Genomic DNA, 24575 nt, shown 5'->3' with positions numbered 1-24575 from the left:
AAAAAAAGCCTGAGCTGCGTGTTGCGTCATCACCGCGCGCTCGTTTGGGCTCTCCGTGCTGTTTTGGAAGGTCCCGGCCCGGCTACCGTCGCCCCACGCCAGGAATTATTTTTTCTTTCAACCTTTGTTACATCGCATCGAGCCCGCAAGAGTGTAAGTACCAAAGAAAGAAAGAGGGCGAGTGGGTGATCATTCAAAGAGATGCTGCAGCACACTCTCCACCTCCGAACCCTCCCTGTGTTTTCTTGATCCTATCAGCTTCCTCTCAGCTGGGATCGCGCCGCGTCAACTTCCGGGCGGGTGCCCGCCAGCAAGGCCTCCGCCGCTCCCCTTCTTTGGCCCCTTTGTGTCCCCGCAGTATCGAGGCGCGGGCCCTGGCACGTCCTTTCTCGAGGCGGGGAGCACCGTAGTGCAGGGAGCCTCTCGCTGTGGGCGGGCGCGCGGCCCGCAGGGGGGTTAGAGTGGGGAACGTGCCTGCGCGTGCAGGGGTAAGCGGAGGTTGCACGAGGGTCAGCGTGCGGTTTGAGGAAGGCGGGGCGGGGAGGGGGGAGAAGAAGGGGAGTAGAAAGAGAAATGGAAATTTTTAAAAAGATATCCCTGTTCAGCTTCTGATCATCGTGGCCTAACAATGAAGCGCAGCCATAATAGTCATCCTGTGCCACTGGCATGTTTGTGTGCTCTGAATTGCCTTGGGAATGAACTGCTGAGGCTTTGTATAGTTTATATTGTTTTCATGGCCTCTTTTTCTCTTTTTATTTTCTTCCTGCAGATAGTTCATTTAAAGCTCTTAATTCCACAGGGTGGTGGTGGTTTCTGCCAATATGAATCTTTTCAACTTGGACCGTTTTCGCTTTGAGAAAAGGAGTAAGATTGAGGAAGTGCCCGAAGCAACCCCTCAGCCCTCCCAGCCTGGCCCTTCTTCACCAATTTCTCTTAGTGCTGAAGAGGAGAATGCTGAAGGAGAGGCTAGCAGGGCAGGCACACCTGATTCAGATATAACTGAGAAAACAGGTGAGTTACAGTGTTGCAAATTGACGTAGCATCAAGAGGTATTTAACAGATGGAAAGCAGAAGAGATTCTAATATTTATTCTTGATTGTTGTGTATACTAATACATTGTTGTCCACCTTGCCCTTTTAAATACAGCTTTGGGGCTGCCATAGGCACCATTGGACCTTGTACCATCAACCGAGCATCCATAGCTTCTTCAGTTTTATATGAGTTCTTGGAATATGGCCCAGGGATGGAAGTTGATATCTGAATTTAGGTCATCTTTAGGTCAGAATAGTTGCTCCTGGAAGAGAAACGAGGTGATTCAGTCCTATGACGTAGACTTTGAGTCTGCTGTTTGGCCTGGCATTTACATTAATTCCAGTATTTTTCCAAAAAATACTGCTCACTTAGTATGAAGCCGACCTTACTCAAGGTGCGTGAAGACCACCTCTGAACAGATGAGCAGATCCCATTCAGATTTTGCCCCCACTGGACTTCTGGGGATTCCCCAGGGTGCAAATGAATAATTGGTATTCTTCAAGGTGAATGGACCATTTTTAACCTCTTAAGCTGGTTGTCAAGACAATAACACGATTTGAAAGGAAGCCCAAAATTAGCATTTCCATTGTAATCTATGTGCTTTGAACAATTAACAGTTAGTATATTTGAACTCTTCTTATGTTTTAGGCATAATACTGAGTGCTACACAATCTCTCATTTAATTTGCACAGCAATCCTGCAAGATTTTATCCACATTTTGTCAAAATGAGACCCAGGGAAGTTAAATTGTTACGAAGTCTATAGAACTAGAACTCAAATCCAAGCAGTCTAATTCCTGAGCATAAACTTTTAATTGTTTACATTATGTAGCTTCTTATGAAGGGTGAAAGGAATATTAGAATTTTTATTTTAATGTTTATTTTAGTAATTCCTTTTTTTATGCAAAACTCAGTATTTCTCTAGCAGCTTTTGATGAGATTGGTAATACATGTGTTCTACTTGTTGGTACCATATTTTGTTTGCTAGTCTTCTGTTTAACAGTGATGGCAGACTGCCTACAAGTTACAAGTTACCATTCAAATCACACCTCAGAATACTTGGAACATGGTAGAATGATTTGGTAGGTTCAATTATGTGGTTATGAGGAATCAAGTTTTGAAAGGCTTTGCTTGTATAAAAGGTTCTGAACTCGTCCAAATTCTGTGGGGAACCGCTGAAGCTCAGGAGTGATGTCCCTGTGTTCATTCTTTCAGTTGATATTTATTGTGAATAACATGCTGTAGTTAATATGTAAACATCCAGGTGTTAAAATATTGTAACAGTACATGTGTTAGTCTGTTTTTTATGTAGTCAGAGAGGGCTGGGAAGCCCAGTGTGTAGTCATGGGATTTTGAATCCTTAGAAGGATTTATTTTAGTTAAATGGGTCATTGGACAACTTAACTTAAAATTTGAGGTTAACAATTTTTTCATCCATAGAATAAAAAGCATTTTGCAAATGGGAGCTCAGTGGGATGTTTTATCAGTCTTAGTAATGTGAAATTCTTAATCGTCTCTTCTAATCAGAAGATGCTGGACTGCTTTTTTTTTTTTTTTTTTTTTTGTTTAAGAAGATTTTATTCACCTTTATTGGGATTTCTTTTTTCCTTCTATGTAAACTGATAAACTGGAATTGCCTTTACAAATCACATGGTTAGTCTTCATGACATTGGGAAATATAAAAATTAAGTTCTGAGAATGGTAAGAAAGGAGGACTGTAGATGGTCCTGTGAATTTGGAAGAATCTTACAAAGGTTAGGTTTCAATTTTACATTGTAGTTATTGGGGGTCCATTAAAGCCTTCTCCCACATAGAAGGGTAAAATGATGAAAGTAAGTTTTGTTGAAAAAATTAGTCTAGCAGTCCTGATGAGAATTCATTTAGGAAGCTCTTTTAATCCAAACTTAATTATGATAGAAAGGGAGAAGGAAAAGATATGAAGTATTTCAAAGAAAGAAAGGGCAAAGTTTTACAACCAAATCTGTGGGAGGAATGAGATTAAATAATAATTTTAGTGTAGGTTATTGAAAAAAATGGTAGTTTTGTACATCAGAATAGGTATAAGGTACCCATCCTCAGCCATTGGGCATGCCTTTAAAAACTCAAATAAGAATTAAATGTCCTGCCCCCAGTGTAGCAAGTTGGAGAAGACCTGAGGCAACATAGCCTGGGGTAGGGAATGCTGAATTGAATGTTGGAGTTTGGGCCTGAGTAGAGGACAAGATTGAAGTTCCATTAGAATCCTAACTAGACTCTCTCTCTGCTCCTCCCCTGCCTGCTCTGTCTCTGCCTCTCAAAAATAAAGACGGGGCGCCTGGGTGGTTCAGTTGGTTAAACATCAGACTTTGGCTCAGGTCATGATCTCACTGTTCGTGAGGATTAGGAAATCATTGGTTGGGATACTTACTTTATTACTGTATGAAACTTCTTGTTCTACCATTGTGTGATAATTTGCTTATTTACAATGTAGTGTTAGGGTCTAAATTAGATCTAAATCATCTCATTTCTTAAATAGGAGGGAACTTGTAAAAATTACCTGTAATGACTCTTTTAGCTAACTTAATTTTACCAAACTGAGTTAAGATTTTATTTCCTACCACTCTGAGTTACTGTGTCACAGCCACACCTTTTTAAAAATAGGGCAAGCACAGTGCAAGCTTTCCTTCTTATTTGCTCTTCTGCCTCCAAGACCCTTCCTGCTGATATTTGCATATGACTTTGGGCTTGCTGATATATCTTCTGTCCTTAGAATGCCTTTCCCTGATCACTGTCTTTGAAGAAGCAACTCCCACCCCTCCCCCCAGCCATACTCTTCTCTATTTTTCTATATAGTATTTGTTACTACCTAACATGGGACTATATATTTGTATCTCCCTTATTAGGAGATATGATCCATGCAAGCAGAGAGACTTTTTCCTGTTTACTTGTTCACCATTGCTCAGAGCAATGACTGGTGTATAGTTGGCTCTTAGTAAATATGTGTTGAAGGAAGGAGTATTGGGTTAGTTAAGTGGGGTGAAACTAGTAATTTGTGCAAATATTTCCTCTTTATGATCTTGAAACAGTCCCATAGCTGTCAGGCATTCTTGGTTCCTTGAAACTTTGCTTTTGCTACAGGACAGGCATCCTTAATCCAATCCAGTTTTTAGATATGAGATGACATTTTTCTTTGACCTTTTTGAGACCACAGTGGGTTTCGAGGGAATAAAATAATAGCAGATGAGAGAGGAAAGAGCTTATTATATTTTATGCATAAAGAATAAAAATATGAGCAAAGCTTGATCCTCAAGGAGCACGAGGAGGAAAGGACATGTAAACATATATAGTTAAAATGGTATAATGTAATAACTCATAGGGGAAGATGGTAAACAGTGTAGGATCACAATACAATTCAGAAATTCTTATCCATTCTTCCTGGAGAGGATCAGGAAAAGTCACAGAGAGATTACTTTGAGTGGACCCTAAACAGTGAATCAGTGTTTATTTGGTGAGAGGCAAAAATATGCATTGCTTTGAAGAGTGGTATGTCTATGGGAATGGGGAAGTTATCTGTGAAAGAGGAGGTTTAGGGTTGTATGGATGAAGCTGAAAAGGTAGAAATGTAAACTGCTGGGTTGTGGGGGCCTTTTTATTCTGTGCCAGGAAGGGTGGCCTTATTTTGGTATACACTGTAGAGCTTTTCAGTACGGGAAGACCATTGATGAAGCTATTGAATTAATTGAAGCCAAAATATGGGAAAATGATAGTAGGACAGAGGAGGCATTTTAGGGAAGTTTTATATTTCAGTATTTGATGGTATTTGGAGTTAAATGTGAAAAGTTTAGGGCCACCTGGGTGACTCAGTCGGTTAAGTGTCTAACTCTTGATAATGGTTAAAGTCATGATCTCAGGGTCTGTGAGTTTGAGCCCCATGTTGCACTCTGTCCTGACAGTGTGGAGACTGCTTGGGATTCTCTCTCTTTCTGTCTCAAGATAATTAAATAAACATAAAAATTTTTTAAATAATTGTGGAGAGTTTAAGCATAACTCAGATCTTTCTTGCTTAAACAGCTGGGTGATTAGCACAGTCCACTGAATTAGGCAGTACATTTAGGAGAAAGATTCTAAAACATGTTGAGTTTCAGTTCTCATATTTCAGAAGCAAGGTCTAGTAGAGAATTGAACATGAGAGTTTGTAGCTCAGAGATGGTTGGAACGTGAGAAATCAACTTTGGGGGGTCATCATTGTAGTAGTTAGCAAAAAATGTCCCCAAGCACGGTGTATAGTAAAAAACATTTAACAATGGACAAATCAAGGCAAACCAGTGAAGGTGTAAAGGATAACTAGAATACTCATAGAAAATGTTAGTACCTTGAAAGCTAAAGAAAGAAAAGTTTCCAGTTTTGTGTATAGTGAACGGTATCAAATACTGTAGAGAAGTCAAATTGGATGGGAACTGATCACAGATGCCACTTTCCTTAGAAATTAAACGTTGCTGTTGACCTTTTACAGACCTTTAACCCTTTCAGTAGAAAGGTAAGGAAGTGAAGAATAGTCTTTCAAGAAGAGAAACAACTTGACAGGAAGGCAGTGTCAAAAGATGTTTCAAGATTGTTGGATTGAGATATTTGCTGGCCAAGGGGAAAGAAGCTAGTGGAGAGGGAAAGGATGGAGCAGGGAGGTATCTGAAGACAGGCATCTAGTGATGGGAACAGGAGCACAGCTAGACTGTTTAATGTTACAAAGAAATAGATTCACATTTTACCTAGGGAGAAAAAGTGATTACAAATAAATGGGTTAATTGATTATTTTGAGGTTGGAAAGGAGGAAAGTTTTAGTATAAGCCTGATTAATTTCTTAGTGAAGTAGATTCAGTGTCCTAAAATAACTGCCATTTCGATGAGGTTGTCATGTTGAAAGTAACTGTTGTTAATAAGTTAGAGAAAAACTTAAAATTATTCCAGTTAATTAGAGAAATTTCCAGAGAGCACTGCTGTGTCATACAGGTTGTATGACCTTGGGTAAGACATCAGCATTTCAAAAAAAAATTTTTTTTAAGGTTTTTTTAAATGTTTGTTTATTTTGAGAGAGAGAACGCCCGCGCGCAAGTGAGCAGGGGAGGAACAGAAAGAGAGAGAGGGAGAGAGAATCCCAAGAGGACTCTGTGCTTTCGGCACAGAGCCTGAAGCGGGGCTCCCATCTCACAAATGGTGAGATCATGACCTGAGATGAAATCAAGAGCCAGATGCTTAACGGAGTGAGCCATCCAGGTTTCCCATGACATCAGCATTTTTGAACTTCACTTCTTTGCTTAGTTTCTCTGAAGTCTCTGCAAACTGTAAAACGGCTATGATCCTTTGAATAATGGAGCTGAATGTATCATTTTAGCATCATGATTTTGTAACCACTGGGTGATACTAAGGTTTTTAGGTGTGTGTCACCAAAATGTGAATTATATCTGTATCTTTGGATAGTCACTCTGGTTTCTAAATGTCTGCAAGTGTGGAAAAGCATTACTTTGTAGAAGGCTTACTGCTGAATTGTTCTAATAGAACAAAGCACAGTGGGTTCTTACACTTAAGTAAAAATCTTAAGTACATTTTAAGTGTATGCTTTCATCTGTCTTTCTTTACCATTTTACTCCGTGCTTAGCTATTGTTTTCTTCAAAGTAAAGTATATTTTAAAAAGATGCAATATTGTGAATGAAGAAGCTTCTATAATCTTTTAGTTTTGGTGTTTATTCTTTCACATTTTTTCCCTGCCTATATGTATTCCAGGTTTTTGTTTTTATTATATATACAATGTATACTTGTACTATACCCTAATTTTTTTAAGTGACTACAGAATGTCTTATATAGATGTATTATATAGATGAAGTATATAATTCGTGTGGTTTCCTATTAATGGACACTGGTTGGGTTTTTTCTTTTTTTTTTTTTTTGCAATCAAAAGAATGCTATCGTGACCATCCTTTTACACAGATATCTTAGCTTGTGTACAATATGTAGAAAAAAATCTTGGAAATGGAATTGTCAGATTAAAGTGAATATTAGTAATGTTTTAGTAGTCAACAAGTTACCCTACAAAGTTTTGCCAGTTTGCACCAGACTACAGTTTGGTTTTTAGATGTCTGCTTTTTCAAAATATTGCAAACCTTTTTAATCTTTAACAATCAAATTGCTTAATTTTATTCTTTTAAGGTTAAGTATGTTTTCATTCACATATTAGCCATTTGGACTTTTTCTGTGTTCCTTTTTCTCTTTATCTGAGAAACAGTTTTAACTTTCTTGTTCTTTTGATTCCTTGTTGTTTGCCATGGAGAAATTTTACATTTTCCTGTGGTCAGTTTGTTCATTTTTTTGATCGCATCTAGAACATAAGTCCTGATCAGACAGGCATTCCTTACAATCCCATTATAAATATTTTCATCTTTATTTTCTTCTAGCATGTCTGTTTTTATTTTTAACTGTAGTAAATGTACATAAACATAAAACTTACCATTTTTACTGTTAAGTACACAGATCACGGGAGTGTTAGGTACATTCACATTATTGTTCAGTTAATCTTCAGAACCCTTCATCTTGCAGAAATGAAACTCTCTCTCAATTAAACTCTTCCCTCCTTTTAAACACTTCCCTCCTATCCCCACCTTGTAGCCACCACCCTTATATTTTCTGTCTCTCTGAACTTGACTTCTCTACGTACCTCATAAAAGTGAATTATACGAGATTTGTCTTTTTGTGATTGGCTGATTTCCCTTTGCATAATGTCTTTAGGGTTCACCCGTGTTTTGGCATATATCAGAATTTCCTTTTTAAGGCTGAAAAAATCCTATTGTGTATATATTACTACATTTTGTTTATCCATTCATTTGTGGATGGACACTTGGGTTGCTTCTATCTTTGGGTTATTGTGACTAATGCTGCTGTGAAATGGGTGTACAAATATCTCTTAGGGACCCTGCTTTCAGTTCTTCAGGGTATATACTCAGAAATGGAATTGATAGATCATATAAGATGCTATCATGTTTTCCATTAATGCTTGAACCATTTTAGTTTCCCACCAGCAGTGCACAACAGTTCCAGTCTCTCCACATCCTTGCTATTACTTGTTACTTCTTTCTTGTGTTGTGTTTTCTGTTTTGATAGCCAAACTCATGAATTTGAATCAGCTTCTGTGTTGATAGCCAAACTAATGGATAGGAGTTGGGTTTTGTGTTGATTTTTATTTTAATCATAGCTCACCTGAAATTTATTTTGTTATCAAAACTAAAGACTGGGTGATCTGGTTTTCTCCTTTGCTCATTATTTGTCATTTACTAGTCTGTTGTCCCAGAACCATTTATTGATAAACCTTTCTTCTTATATATGAAACATCCGTATAGTCTAAATTCCCATGTATATTTACATCGTATGGGCCATTAATCAATTTCTGTTATTTTGTATTTGTTTAGACCATTATCTTAATTCTTAGGGTTTTAAGACATATATAAGATGGGTTATAGATTTTTAAGTGTTTTTGTTGTTTTTTCTTCTTCTTTGACCTATAAGTCCAAAGAAGTGGTTTCTGTGGCTTTTTTTCTTTTTTAAATTTCCAAGTAGTTGAAATTTTGCCTCACATTTTTATTAACATTTATTTCTAATTTTATTGTTTATGACAAGAGAATGTGGTCTGCAGTATTTCTACTTTGGCTAATTTACTTGAAAATTAGATATTTGGAAATTTTCTTTGTGACCTAATTTACCATTACTTTCTGTGAAAGTTCTAAGATTTCTTTGTTTGTTTAATTTTTTTATGTTTTTATTTATTTCTGAGAGAGAGAAAGAAAGAGAGAGAGCGTGCAGGGGAGAGAGAAGGAGACACAGAATCTGAAGCAGGCTCCAGGCTCTGAGCTAGCTGTCAGCACAGAGCCTGACACAGGGCCCGAACCCACGAACCGTGAGATCATGACTCTTTGCCTTTTTATAGAATTTTCATCAGAGAAATAGTTTGATTTATCTTTTAGAAGATGGTAAAGGTATTTCTCTTTCTGCGATGACATTCAAATTAAGACTGCCCACATTTTACTATTATTTTGGTTACCTTTTAAAAAGGTAAATCAGTAATGTGTTTTACTTGGTATTCAAAGTTAGTTGCCATGTTAGAGAATTAAACCATGTGGAGCAACACAATTAGAATATCAAAAACGGCACAGTTTTGTAAGTCTTCAGGACAGATACAGAGGTTTATGTGTTTTCATTCTACTTTTGAAGATAACTTTTATATATGGATTATCAAATTAATTTAGACTACTTTAGTGTCAACTCATAATCTCCTAGTAGTGTTTTTTTGTTTCTGAGTATTCCTTGATCTTGGACCATTTGGAAAGCTGAAACTAGTATCAGACTTAAATGCTTCTTTTTTTTTTTTTTTTAATGGTAGACTTAGATATATGAGAATGGGTATTAAAAAACTGGAAAAATTTGGAGTATAAGATTGCCTTCTCTTGTGCATATACCACTAATGGGGAATTTAGCTTGGAAAAACTTCCTGGAACTGTGGAGTCTTGCATATGCTCATGATGTAGGTAGGTTCCCATTACCTTTTGGTAATGAGAAAATATCATCATCCTTTTTTTTTTTTTTTTTTTTTTTAAATGTTTAGTTTGAGAGAGAGAGCAGGAAAGGGGCAGAGAAAGTGAGACTGACAGAATCCCAAGCAGGCTCTGAACTGTCAGCATGGAGCCCGATGCAGCGCTCCTGGGGTTCTCCATGAACCATGAGATCATGACCTGAGCCGAAATCAAAAAGTGAACATTTACCCCTGAGCCACCCAGGCGCACAGATTATCATCATCTTCTATCTCTAAAACACAATAGGCTTTTTTATTGTTTTTTAATGAAAGGGTAGGCTGTTTCCCTCATGTTCCTGTAGCATTTTGCTTATTCCTCTCTCATGGCATGAATTATATTTCATAATAGTTACTCGTGTACATCACTGCTTAGTTCCTATTCATTTCTTTGGGGCAAGCTGGACAATAACTTGCACTTTTTTCCCTTACTAATCCCTACTTCCTGGGACAGTACCTTTTTTTTTTTTTTTTTTAATATTTTTATTTATTTCTAGGAGAGAGAGAGAGACAGCGTGAGCAGGGGAGAGTCAGAGAGAGAGAGAGGGAGTCACAGACTGAAACAGGCTCCAGGCTCCGAGCTGGCAGTCAGCACAGAGCCCGATGCGGGGCTCGAACCCACGAACCGCGAGATCATGACCTAAGTGAAAGTCAGACGCTTAACCGACTAAGCCAGCCAGGCGACCCTGGGACAGTACCTTTTACACCGAAGGCAGTTAGCACATTTCAGATTTTAATAGTAGCTGATGCCTTCATAATTATTTCTGCGCTTTACCAGTCTTTTATTTGTATTTATCTGTTTCCTGTCTCTTATGTGCTACTGTTTAAAAGTGCTTGTTTTCCTTGGGTCAGAAAGCATCATTGCATCAAGGTTTGGCTATTGCCTCTTAGCTATTTTTGATGCCGCTTACTTCTAGAAATAGTTCAAACAAACAAATCTAAGCATTAAGCACTATTCTAATTCTAAATTATTGACTGTATTGGGAAGTTGATATATAAATAAGCTCTTACTCTATCCCATCTGTTTTCAGAGTGTGGTGTGTGAACTTTTAGGATCCCTAAGGGCAAACTGCTTTCATAACAATAAGATATTACTTGCTGTTTTTACTCTGTTGATATTTGCACTGATGGTAGAAGAGCAATGGTAGGTAAAATTGCTGGTACCTTAGCATAAGTCAAGGCCGAGACTTCAAACTGTTCTAATAGTCATTGTATTCTTAAAATTTTTTATTTTTTTTTATTTTTTTTATTTTTATTTTTTATTTTTTTTTGTATTCTTAAAATTTTTTAAACGTCAGTTTCACTTAAGAATGTTTTGGTTAGGGGCACCTGGGTGGCTCAGTTGATTATGCTTTCCACTTTGGCTCAAGTCATTATCTCACAGTTCAGGAGTTCAAGCCCAACATCTGGCTTGGTGCTGACATCATGGAGCCTAGAGCCCGCTTTGAATTTTGGGTCTCCCTCTCGCTCTGTCCCTTCCCCACAAATAAATAAAATGTTTTTGGTAAAGTGGTAAAAATTGTTGATTTTGGTAAATCTCAGCCTAGCAATAGGTGTCTTTTTTTTTTTTAACGTTTATTTTTTGAGAAAGAGTGCCCAAGTGTGAGTCGGGGAGGGGCAGAGAAAGAGGGGGACAGAGATTCTGAAGCAGGCAGGTATAAGACCTGAGGGACTGAGCCACCCAAGTGCCCCAACAGTGGGTGTATTTTTAATACTTTGTGAAACAAAATATAAACCAGCCTTTGCTGCATCCTGAAGTATACAGTGATTATCTCAAGGGAAAGCATTTGAACATTTGCTTTCAGTTGTGAGTTTAACTTGTCATTTTTTCACCGAATACCATTTTTACTTAAAAGAATGACCAACAAATTGTAGCTAAGCAGGCTTATTTATTTAGCAGACATTTTCTCAGAGATTAACAGTGACATCAAGGAAAACTGGCAGCATTAATTGCTGGTGGTAAAATTCTGGTTTTCAAAGGAAAGTTTGGATTTTGGAAAACTAGTGTATCCACAACTGTGAGTTTGATAATCTCCAGATATTTCAAGATCAATGATATTAAGCTAATTTTTGATAAAATATCATAAAATGTGCCACCATTTGGAAGATCTACATTAATGAGCAAGTGACCCAGTATTTTCCAAATGACCAATGCGCGCAGTGTTACAAAATAACACATTAGAGTGCAAGATAGACCAGTGGGTTTTAATATAATAGAATACAAAAGTTTATTCATATGGTTTCAGATTCTACAGTTGGCCTTTAAAAAAACTACCACCTGTCAAATTTGGATTTAGTATCAAAGAATATCCACAGTATTGTAAAAAGGCTATGAGAATACCCTTCCTGCCTATAAAACTGTGTGAGGCATGGTTTTCTTCGTAAACCTAAGTAACAACTGTATACTACAATAGATGAATTACAGAAGCAGAGAAAATCTAGCTGTCTTCTGTTAAACCAAAGGTTTTACAAATGTGGAACAGTGCCACTCTTACTAAATTTGGGGGGAGGAGTGGCGTGAGGGATAGAGTTTTCATAATAATATTTGTTAATATGTAAATAGTTTAATAAAGTTTCTCAGTTTCTACTTCCTAATACAGTAGTATCTTAGATGTAACCAACATAAGCAAAAACTCTTTAGGGGTCCTCAATTTTGAAGAGTGCAAAAGGGGTTCTGAGTTTGAGAAATGCTGTTGTATTGTAACCTTTCCTTATCCTCCATATTATCAAACCACCTCTTTTTTCTTTTTAATTTTTTTTTTTAATGTTTATTTTGAGAGAGAGAGAGAGAGACAGAGTGTGAGCAGGGGAGGCGCATAGAGAGAGGGAGACAGAATCCGAAGACACGGGGCTCGAACCCACAAGCGAGATCATGACCTGAGCCGAAGTCACACAGTCAACCGACTGAGCCACCCAGGCACCCCACAAACTACATCTTCTGTTAGTCACTTACTAGTTGGCCTGTGGGGATGCCACTTAATTCAGAGCACATGTTCAATGTATATTTTTATATATAGGTGTAGTGTATGTATAACATATATTCTGTACAATATATATTGTATACATAGAGTATATAATGTACGTAGTTTGACGATATATATTACATAACCACTAAGAGCTCTAAGTAATTGAATACATGATAGAGAGTAAGCCAAACTTCTTTATTTTTTTTTCTTGTCTAGCTAAGCATTAGTAAGCGTATTAAGCATTAGTGGTTTTTTTTTTTTTAATGTTTGTATATTTTGAGAGAGAGCGTGCATGCCTGTGCTCAAGCAGGGGAGGGGCAGAGAGGGGGGAGAGAGAGGAAAAAGAGAGAATCCCAAGTAGCCTCCATGCCAAATGCAGAGCCAGGCACAGGACTTGATTCCATGACTGTGAGATTGTGACCTGAGCTGCAGTCAAGAGTGGGACGCTTAACCAACTGAGCCATCCAGGCACCCCTAAGCATTAGTTTTAAAAATTGATAGGTCTTCATTGTGTATTTTGTATTATATGTAAAATAAGGGTAGAAATTCAAAGATGAATATGTAATCTTAAGTTCAAGAAACTCTAGTTCTCCTAATACTCATTAATAGATTTTTTTAGCCCTGCCCCCTCAGGCATTGAGGCACTTAAGTACCTAATTTTGGAAGGATTATTACTCATTTTGAATAAAGAGACTGAAAAAAAAGCAGACAATCCAAATTGATTTGGATTGAAAGAGGCCACTGGTTGACATGTTTAGCTGATGTACATTAGCTTTAGGCCAAATTTTTGATATAGTGAACATCTAGTTTTCAATTTTGTATATGATTTGTGATGTATCAGGAACACTTTGTAAAAGCAGAGTCTGTAGTATGCTTATACTTATTTTATAGGAGTTGGGCTGTAATCATTATTAACATAATTATCAGAATTTGTAAGTGTCTTCATGTTTATAGCAGTTAACATAGCCGTAATTTGTTCCAATGCAGGTTCTTCACTCAACATTTATAAAACTGTTCTTTTGGAAAAAATGTAATCTGCTTATCAGCAGTGTTGATAGGACTTTATTGTACTAAGTAAAATATTTGTTTTAGTGCCTTACAGGTGAACAGTAGTCATGTAGGCCTTGGTTAATGTCATTTATAGATATGGCTCATGAGCTTCATTACAATGACTACTCTCACTTTGTGACAGGTATTGGGATGGCCTGAGTGGTAAGAGTATAAGGATTTGGACCTTTAGGCGTGGGTTTCAGATTTGCTACTTCTCCTTCATGACTTTGGGCAAATTGTTTTCTCTATACCTAGTTTATCTATAAAATGGTTATATACTGTGTGCCCTCAGGATTATTGTGATGATTAAAAACGTTTATGCATTACTTGAGGACTTGATACTGACCTAGAAGCTAGTTAGTTGCAGTAATTGCTTTTTAAATTCATACCTTTTAACTTAATATCTATTCACTAGACCAAGGCATTGACTACTTTAATCTGAATTCCTTAAATCTGATTTCCTTCTCAAATATGTAAGGGAGAATGGTGGTTTTTAGCTTCTGAAGTTTGCCATAATAAATTATCATACTGGGTGGCTTAACACACATTCATTTTGTTACACATCTGGGGGCTGTAAGCCCAGGATCAAAGTTGTTGGCAGGTTTGGTGGCCATTTGGTTCGCCATGGCTTACAAATGGGCACCTTCTCACTGTGTTCTCATATGGCTTCCCTTCATGCATATATCTTTTGTGTCTTTCTTTTATAAGACATCAGTCATACTGAATTAGGGCCCCTGCCCAGACAGCCTCATTTGAATTTAATTTCTGTGAAGACCATGTCTCCAAATATGTTACATTCTGAGGTACTGGGGGTTGCAACTTAAATATAAGAATTTCAGAGGGACCATAATTCAACCAACATTTGTGTAAGAGGTAATGTTTATTGAATGCAAGCTATATGCCAATGTCTAACCTAAATCCTTAATATATATTTACTGATTTTATGTTCATATTAGCCCTGTGATTATTAGCATCTGTATAGGTGAGTACGCTGGGGTCTAGAGTGATTATATAACTTGGCTAAGAGACAGGATTGAAATGCAGGTCTTTTAGGCTGTAGTGTCTGTGGTCATTTAGGTGAAAACTGGGTACTAGGAAGTAAAAGCACAGAGAAAAAAAGATGAGACTGTAAAGCACAAAACTCTCTTTTGCAGTTTCCACTAGGGTCTTGAAAGTAAATTAACCTGTGAAATGGAAAATCATTTAACATCAACCTTGGTTGACTATTAATTTTTCTTTAAAAACTCATAGAGGGGCGCCTGGGTGGCTCAGCTGGTTGAGCACCGACTTCTGATTTCAGCTCAGGTCATGATTTTAGGGTTCGGTTCCTGAGAACGAGCCTTGCGTCAGACTCTGCACTGACAGTGCAGAGCCTACTTGGGATTCTCTTACTCTCTCTCTGTCCCTCCCTACTCACGTGCTCTTTCTCTCTCAAAATAAAATAAATAATTAAAAAAATAATGAAAATTGGTAGGAATTTTTAGTTTTAGAATGAAACAGTGCACAGAATTAGAGATTTTTAGTATAGTGTTATAATTATCAAAAACAAATTTGTTTTATTTTCAAGTTGCTCAAATGCTTTTCTCCTTTTTTTTCTTTTGCAGAAGATTCTAGTGTTCCAGAAACTACAGAAAATGAAAGAAAAGCCAGTATATCATATTTCAAGAATCAAAGAGGAATACAGTATATTGATTTGTCTTCTGATAGTGAAGATACTGTGTCTCCAAATTGCTCCAGTACAGTTCAAGAGAAAAAATTCAACAAAGACACAGTGATTATTGTGTAAGTAGCTTAACAGACTGCATTTTATTTGCCTATGTAAGAGGTTTTTCAAGAAAAAGGTATTTAACTTGAAAAATAGCTCAGTGAGTTCTCTCTTTTTTTCTTTCTTTTTTCCCTTTTCCCTATTACATGTTATTTTTCCCTAACTTAGAGCTGTAGAGAGGTACTGTGTATGTGTATGGGCACGTATGTGCATGTGTGTGTGCATGCACACACAGCATATGCTTCTGGATAACAGACACTTTTCAATAAAAAGGTTAGTGAGAGGAGATAATATTTTTTAGCCCTCCAAGATAGGGAAATTATTTGAACATATACCTTTGATCATCTGTAACTGCTTTACAATCTGTTCTTGAGTCAAATCATTTTAACATTTTTGGGCACATTCTGTGGAGAAACACAAAGCTTGTGTCATAGTCAGGTAGAAAGACAATAAACAAACAATGTCGTATGCCAAATAATAAATATTATAGCCAAAAGGGAAGGAAAATAATGGAGTTCAGGGCCAGGGGTAGGAGTGTGGTTTCTAAAGAGCATAGTTGGAAAAAAGCTTTATTGAGAAGATGATGCTTGAGTAAAGAGCTGAAGGGGGGTTAAGAAAGTGAACCATGTGGGTATGAGGGTGGGAGGCAGGGCGGAGTATTCTGCTCATTGGAAGTAACGTGTTCAGTGACCCTGAAGTGGTGTTAAGCCTGATGTTTCTAAGGAAGCAAATGATACAGAGTGAAAGACAAGGTCACAAGGTAAGCAGTGGGGTAGAAGAGGAATTTAATTGTGGTGAGCCCATAGGCTATTTAGCTTTTATTCTGAATGAGAGAGGAAGCTGATGGAGTATAGAGAGAAGAGGAGTAAAATTATCTCACTCACATGTTTAAAAAGGTCTTTGAGGTTGAAGGGGAACAGCATAGAAGTATGGATACTGTTGTAATAACCCAGGCATGAAATGATGGACACTTAGACTGGGCTACTACTTGGGATGATTAGAAGGGGTTAGATTCTGCCTATACTTTGAAGGTAGAGCAGAGAGGTTTTATTGTTGATGTGGGGTGGGAGAAAAAGGAGTCAAACATGACCGTGGGATTGGCCTAAGCAACTGGAAGGATTGAGTTACTATCAACTGAGATAAGGAAGACTGTTTTGAGTATGACAGGAGAGCGCCTTTTGAAGACCGAGAGTGACAGTTCAGTCTTGAACATGCTGTAATTGAGAAGACTCTTAGACATCTAGGCAGGAGATGTTAAGTAGGCAATTGGATATATGACATTTGAGCTCTAGGGGGAAGTTTGGGTAGCATCTAAATTTAGGAATTGTCAGAATATAGATTTGATATTTAAAGCCATATGATAAAGTGAAATCACCAGGGGACACCAATGTAGCTGGAAAAGAGAAGATCTCTTGGTTGAAGGACTCAGGCCAGGGGAACTTGGGATTTTAGAAACAGATGGGAAGAAATCTGTAGAGGTTCTAAGAAGGAATAGTTGTTGAGGTAAGAGAAAGGTCAAAAGGTTGTGTGATCAGAAGCTAAGTGAAGAAAATGTTCAAGGAGCAGGAGATCAAGAGTGCCTGTGGCTGATAAGATGAGAATTTCCTCTTAAAATGAACTTTTTGTAAGCTGTGATGAATATGCCTTTCTCATGACGTTCACTCTGAAATAAAAAGTAGTGAAGAAAAATAGTGAAGATCCTACATGGTTAAATGTATTAGATTCACATTTACCTGCTAAGAACAAGGTTATTCTCTTAAATTACAAAAGTAGCATTTCATATTCAGAATTACCAGTTAACATTGCACAGTATACTTATCTAATGTACAGTGCATATTTAAATTTTACCTATTAATCCCAGTAATGTCCTTTATAGCAGTGCTATTCTAAAGTCCTGGTTTGTAAATAAGGAATGTGCCCTAGAATGTAAATCAGTGTACCAGGTCCTTTGCCAGTAGGTTGTATAAGGAGAAATCAGCTGGATTAAGTGATATGCTTAGTAACATTATTTGTTTTACCATCTCGTGTAGATTCCTTATCCTGTCATTGATGGATAACAGTGTGAGTTTAAGAACCAGCAGTCAGTCCTTGGACCACATTTTAAGTAGTACTTTATTGTAATTTTTCTCCTAGTATCATGTTGGAATTTTTTACCCAGGGTCATCTCTCTTTAGTCTCATTTAATCTGAAACAGTTTCTCAGCCTTTTTTTGTTTGTTTCTCATGTTCCTGGCCTTTGAAAGTAAGAGGCCATTTTTTTTAAGGATGTTTCTCAATTTGTGCTTAACCTGATTTTCTTCATGATTAAATTTGTTAAGTTTCAAGAATGCTACATAAATGATTCTGTGGCTCGGTGTGTCATATTTCAAGGCACAGTGATAGCGATTTGTCTCTTTATTGTGGAAGTGAACTTGGATCACTCACAAACCTGCCAGGTTTCACCTATAGTTACCATTTTCCCTTTCACAGTGATTAATCTATGGGCAGATAATTTGAGACTAGGTAATGATCTTATTCCTTAGCAGACCTTCACTCAGTAGTTACAGTATCTGTTGATGATTCTAACCTGAATCAGTTATTATACTGATGGTTGCAAATTGATGGTATTTTAACTAGCATTTCAGATTTTATACTTTATTTGGTATTCTAATAGAAGAAAGGGTTTTGTCTTTTCTCCTCATTTATTCATTTATATAGTATTTATATGGTATAAATAAATATCAAAATGGAATTATTGATGTTTATTTGTTCCATGAGTTGTTATTCACTTACTGTTATTCATTTAGGTGCTCAAATTGTTAAGTTTTGGCACATGAGGGCCCTCTCTAGTTTTGAGAGGTTCCTGTCATTTTTACGAGTCTTTTTCTTCTGGCATAAGATGGTCCAGACTTATATTATCCCTCCCCTAGGTCTGAATTTAGAATTAGCCATTTCTCCCAGGAGGTACTGGTTGGTTCCTTTCAATAGAGCATGATATTTGGAAATCTGGAGACTAGAAGTGTTTCTTTGCTAGTGGGCAAGACAGGGTTCTGTCATGGCCCTTTTAGCTCTATGGACTAAGGAAATATGAAGGGAATGTATGTGTGTTGTTTTTTGTGTTTTTAAATCATGAGTTTTTAATGATATTTTTTCTTTTAAGTTTATTTTGAGAGGAGAGAGAGAGGGAGAGAATCCCAAACAATGCAAAGTCTGATATGGGGTTTGAAGTCATGAACTATGAGATCATGACCTGAGCTGAGACAAAGAGTTAGATGCTTAATGGACTGAGCCACCCAGGCTTCCCTTAATGATACCTTTAATTCTAATCTACCACTACAAGCCTCTTCCTTGCCTTGCCTTCTATAGTTCCTTTTCTCACTATGAGAACTCTGCTTTCTTATGTCAGTTTATTTCTTAATTGGTTCAGTTATCCAGTGTGCATAAATAGTTACAGAATTGCTGTAATCATACGACTTGACCATTAAGCCTATTAAGTAGAGTTCAGAGTTTGTAAGTTTTCTTTCGTCTTTAGATTGAAGGTATGTGGTCAAAGTACTTGGATGGTTTAATGTTTTCTCTGTCTGAAGTCTCAAGAAAAGCCTTCTTTAGAGATTGAGGACAAGTGGAGAGGCAAAGGAAAATCACAAGTACTAATGTTGCAGAACCCATGGTTATAGGTTTAGATTTTCAAAGAGATGCCTCAGCAGTGGATGGGACTGCAGAGGAATAGCTAACCAATGAAAGGTTTTTATTACATTTGACATTTTTTTTTTTTTTTTTACAAATAGTTTATTGTCAAATTAGTTTCCACATAACACTCAGTGCTCATCCCCAAAGTGCCCTCCTCCATGCCCATCCCCCCCTCCCCCCCACATCCATCAGTCCTCAGTTTTTGTCAGCATTCAAGAGTCTCTCATGGTTTGCCTCTCTCCCTTTCCCCCACCATTTCTGCCCTTCTTCTCCCCCTTGTTCCTCCGTCAAGTTCCTCCTAATCCTCCTATACGTGCAAACATATATTTGTCCTTCTCTGCCTGACTTATTTCGCTCAGCATAACACCCTCAAGGTCCATCCATGTTGCTACACATGGCCAGATTTCATTGTTTCTCATTGCCATGTAGTATTCCATGGTATAGATAAACCACATCTTCTTGATCCATTCGTCTGTTGATGGACACTTAGGCTCTTTCCATTACATTTGATATTTTAAAGGATGTTATTGCCCTGGTAAGAACAATTTCATCAAAATGGTGGGGCAGAAGGTAGTAAAACATTGAGATGAGAACTATGTAGGAAATGAGCAAGTTGAAAAATCAGTTTTATAAAATTTGTAGAGGAAAGGAGAATTTGCTTATTATGTTTTCTTTAAATTTAGTTTGTGGGGGGAGAGTGCACACATAAGCGAGGGAGGCGCAGAGAGGGGGCAGGGGAGACACAGAATTGGAAGCACGCTCCAGGCTCTGGGCTGTCAGCATAGAGCCTGACATGGGGCTCAATTCCACGACCATGAAATCATGACCTGAGCCGAAGTCGGATGCTTAAACTGACAGCTACCCAGGTGCCCCGAGAATTTGCTTAGTTCAGTGCTATGTTCACTGTTCTAGAACTCTTGTTACACTGAATTCGTTAATATAGTCTTGAGCTCATTGTAGGCTTGGGAGGAAGAGCTTAGGAGAGAGAAGAGATTGAGGAAAGAAGACAGTAGATAGTTGAAGCAGGGTGTTGTAGGAAGTAGAAAGGGTTAGAATCCTTTAGCACTGAGAGGGGACTTTACCTTCAGCAGAAGGGAAGAACTTGATCTGAGACTAGATAAAAGGACACAAAGTCATCAACTCTTGTTTTTGTGGATTTTTTCTTTTTTTTTTTTACATCTTCTAGTCATACAAGAAAATAAACTAATGGACAATGAACACCCATATACCTACCACCTATACTTAATGTTTGTTAACTTGTTTCATTGTTTCATCTATTATTGGCCTGGAGTATTTTAAATTATGGACATCTGAACATTTCTACCCTTAATAATACTTGGTAATACATCTTCCTCCTCCTGAAAACCGAGTACTGTTAGAAATGAACCATTCTCCATTATCATCTAATTCCCAGCTTATATTCGTGTGTTTTATAGCTGCTTTTCCAAACCAGTATCCAAACAAGGAGAATCCACTGTATTTGCATGATAAAACTCCTGACTTCTCTTTTTATCTTGAATAGTCCTCTTCCCTCCTCTTTTTATTTTTTTATTTTTTAATAATTTTTTAACATTTATTTTGAGAGAGAGAGGAAGAGACAGCATGAGCAGGGGAGGGGCAGAGAGAAGAGGGAGACACAGAATCCGAAGCAGGCTCCAGGCTTTGAGCTGTCAGCACAGAGCCTGATGTGGGGCTCAAACCCATGAGTGAGATCATGACCAGAGCTGAAGTCAGACGCGCAACCTACTGAGCCACCCAGGCTCCCCTTCCCTTCTCTTTTTAAATGATATTAACTTAAGAAGAGGCTTTTCTTAGAGGAAATAGATTTTTCTGTTTCCTTATGATGGTATTGAATTTATTCCTCTCTCACTTTTATTTCCTATGAACTAGATGTTAAATCCAAGGCATGTTAAGATTCATAGGCAACATAAATACTACATCAAGTGGCACATGAGTTTGTCTCACCAGATGGTGGTGAATCCGATCATTAGGTGAAGGTGACAGTTAGCAGAGTAAGAACCTTTGAAAGTGGTTATCCAGGGTAGAAATTGTGAGAAGATTCCAACCTGAATTTTCTCACTGAACTAGATGGCAGAGTCAGAAGTATGACTGTAGTAAGGCAGAGTGAGAATTCAGAGATTAGTACATTAAGGATGAGAGGTCTGAGTGTAATGGAAAGGGAGAGCCATGTAGTCACCTTCAAATATTGAAGGACAGGCGTTAGTGACAAAGGAAGGGATTTATTTTACCTACGTTAGAGCATTTTCTTAGAGCAGGATCAAGAAGTCAGCCTAGAAGCTTGTTAAAATACTTATTTCTGGTGCTTGGGGACCTTGTGTATCTTAAAATAAATACCAGGTATCTTATTGTTCTTTTTCATCCCAGCCCAGATAATATGAAGAGATATTCAAAGTATGCTGACTCTGGGAATGTAGATTTTACATATACTGTATAACCATACTGAAATGAGAAAAGTTGTTTTAATCTTTGATAGGGATAGATTGCATTCAGATTGAGAAGAACTATATTACATATACATATATATGATTGTAATAACAATAATATATTAAAATACTGGTTTTTTTTTTTCCTATGAAAATATTTTTAGTTCTGAGCCCTCTGAAGATGAAGAGTCCCAGGGCCTTCCTACCATGGCAGGTAGACATAACGATGATATTTCAGAATTAGAAGACCTTTCGGAATTGGAAGACCTTAAAGACGCTAAACTTCAGACCTTGAAGGAACTTTTCCCACAAAGAAGTGACAATGACTTACTTAAGGTTATACCCTTTTATAGTAATTGGTTATTATAGCTATAATGATGTTGTATTTCTCTTGTATCTAGTACTATATTTAGAGGATAGTTTTTTTTTTTTAAAGTATGTTTGAGATAATTAACTTTTATGTAATAATAAAAGTAAATGCCAGAGATTTACTTGTTGGGAGTATTAACTTTTTAAATAGGTAAGATATTCACCTATAAATGATATAATAAGTTGAGTTTCCCTTAATAACTAACATACCTTATGGTTTGTTTTTTTGTTTTGTTTTGTTTTTTAGTTTAAATGGTTCTAAAATAGAGACTTCCCCATCTCCCACTAGGAACTCTCAGAAATGTCAGGAGGCTTTTTTTTTTTTTTTTGGTCTTCATAATAACAAAGGATTGGCTCTTGACATTTGGTGCCATGGGACCAGGAACACTGTAAACACCCCATGTACTGAGGATGGCCCTGTATAACAAAAGAATTATCCCACCACTAGCACCCTTGTTGAGTAAAATTGATTGACCTGAGTAGAAACAAAATAAGTGGCTATATTTGCATTGTAATAGGCATCTCATTATAAGAGCACATAAAAATTGATTATTCAGTTAAGTTTCAGGTAGAGACTAAATCTCTGAAGATTACTAGTGAATAGTTTATTCTTAGCTCTGTGACTTACTATTTAAATGACCGTAGGGGAACCATTTAATTGCAAGTTTATGTGGTTTTTTTTTCTTTCATAGTTTATTGTCAAGTTGGTAAGTTTATGTGTTTTTCATCTTTTTCTCTCTTGTCACCATTGTGTCCAATCTGAACCTCAGGAGTTACCGTATCTGAATGGGCTAGGCAGGTAACTTTGAAGTGAGAGACAATAACCTATTATAGAGTATATGCTGTCTCTGAAATGGGTAGCTGCTCTCTAGCGTCAGCATGATATGACTGTGATATCAATGATAGCCCATTTTTTAAATAAGGTATTCCAATTTTCCAAATAAAGTGAAAATGTTGGATTTTCTTTTCTTTTTTCTTTTTTTTTTTTTTTTTTTTACTGTTGATCAGTTTAATAGTATCCTTGGGATATAATTTAAGTGCCATACAGATCACCTATTTAAAGTGTGTCATTTAGTTGTTCTTATACCTGCAAGGTTGTGCAATTATAACCATAATCTATTTTTAGAACATTTATATTTCTAAAAAGAAGCTTTGTATTCTTTAACGATCATTCCACATTTCCCTCCTCCAGGTCAAGGCAGCCACTAATCTCTGTCTTTAGGTTTGCTTATTCTTCACATTTTACATAAATGGGATTATATAATATGTGATCTTTTGCAACTGGTGTCTTTTACTTAGCCTAAGGGTTTGACGTTCATCCATGTCATTGTTGTATCAGTAATTTGTTAACTTTTTATGGTAACAAATTTAAAGAAAGACAAAAAAAACTGTTCAGGCCACATAAAACTAAAGGTGATTCTGGGCCTCCTAGTTTAAACTGTAGAATAGATTATTTCTATTCTTTGTTATTTTTAACCTGAATCTTTGTTTCCCTAAATCATTTTGGTACCTTCTTACTGTTAGCTAAATGAAACTAGTGGTATCTTGAGTCTGCACCTTGCTAGCAGTGTTATTTTCCTCCTGATGTGATTTTTTTTCTTTTTTTAGAATAAGAAGACAATACATGTAACAACTAGTAGCTACAGAGGCTACTTATAATGTTGGAAAGAGCTTCTAACAGAATATACGTGATGAAGTATTAAATATTCAAAGGAACAAATTGCAGTTTAAAAATACTTTAGCCTGCTTGCTAATTGTTCATGTAGTTTAAGGGTTTTTTTCCTTCCGTACGAATATTTATCTCTAATTTTATAATTGCAGTGGGAGAATAAGAGTGATACATAGAATTTATATGCATGTTTCATTACATCAGTATTTGAAATTTAGGGAATTTAGCATATTACTCCAAAGCAGAGCACTCTTGAAGTACTCTGTTTCAGCTGATCCCAATCATTTCAAGAGATTTAAGGTAACATTTATAAAGTGCTCTGCAAAGACTCTTACACCCATATAAAGGAATTCAAGAAATTGTAAAATATAAATTTAATCCTAAACTTGATAAGAATGTGTTTTGGTATTTTGAAAATGAAGGGGGGGCTTATAAAATATTTAAGGATCCAAGATTAAGAAAACCAGAAGAGAGTGAGTGCTCTTAATTGTTTTGAGAATATTTAATTTAATATAAAAATAGTTTGTTTAAAAATGTAAGATTTTTCATTTTTTCATTTTATTTTTTTCCAGTTTTTAAATAAAAGCATTTATTCAGTAATTATAAAACAAGTATGAAAGATCTGAATCACCACACCAAAATGTAAGATTTTTTTAAAACAAGTAGCTCATTGGAAATTAGGGAGACTAGCAAAAGAAAAATACAGATGTTTAGTTCCTTCTGAAATACAGAGTGTCATAGAATACTATAAAAATATATATTGAGGATATTAATTATATGAATAGTATATGACTGTTCTTTAATAAATTCAGATGATTCACAAATAGAGGAAAAATCAAAAAGAACCCTTTGTCCCACTCATCTTAAGAATTTATTAGATTTTTAAAAAAGTGACTGCAGAATTGTGGTTTATTTGACAATAAACAAAAAAGGAATAATACAGATGTCTACAAGTATCCCTCTTTCCTCTCTCCCTCTTTCTCTCTCTTTCTTTGCCTGGACACACATATAAGTGGGGAGTTTTT

At 36.7% G+C, this 24575-nt stretch overlaps 1 protein-coding gene across 4 annotated transcripts in view; it reads left to right on the top strand.

Moving 5' to 3' along the window:
- The first annotated feature begins 68 nt into the window (after positions 1-68).
- The window catches only part of SMARCAD1 (SWI/SNF-related, matrix-associated actin-dependent regulator of chromatin, subfamily a, containing DEAD/H box 1), a 77396-nt gene continuing 52889 nt past the window's right edge, over positions 69-24575 (top strand). For 2 of the 4 annotated variants that reach the window (XM_039241292.1, XM_039241289.1), the window contains exons 1-4: positions 69-153; positions 770-1011; positions 15240-15417; positions 21677-21848. In XM_039241292.1, the coding sequence (XP_039097223.1) occupies positions 822-1011; positions 15240-15417; positions 21677-21848 (540 nt within the window). In that variant the 5' untranslated portion in view covers positions 69-153; positions 770-821. Of the gene's footprint in view, positions 154-304; positions 489-769; positions 1012-15239; positions 15418-21676; positions 21849-24575 lie in introns of those variants that run through there. The other 2 variants (XM_039241291.1, XM_039241290.1) reach the window with 2 other exon arrangements.

Source organism: Hyaena hyaena, unplaced genomic scaffold (assembly GCF_003009895.1).
Source record: "Hyaena hyaena isolate Hyena2069 unplaced genomic scaffold, ASM300989v1 scaffold_191, whole genome shotgun sequence".
Lineage (NCBI taxonomy): Eukaryota > Metazoa > Chordata > Mammalia > Carnivora > Hyaenidae > Hyaena > Hyaena hyaena.
The sequence above is the reverse complement of the archived record's forward strand: the minus strand, read 5'-3'. Positions and strand labels throughout refer to the sequence as shown.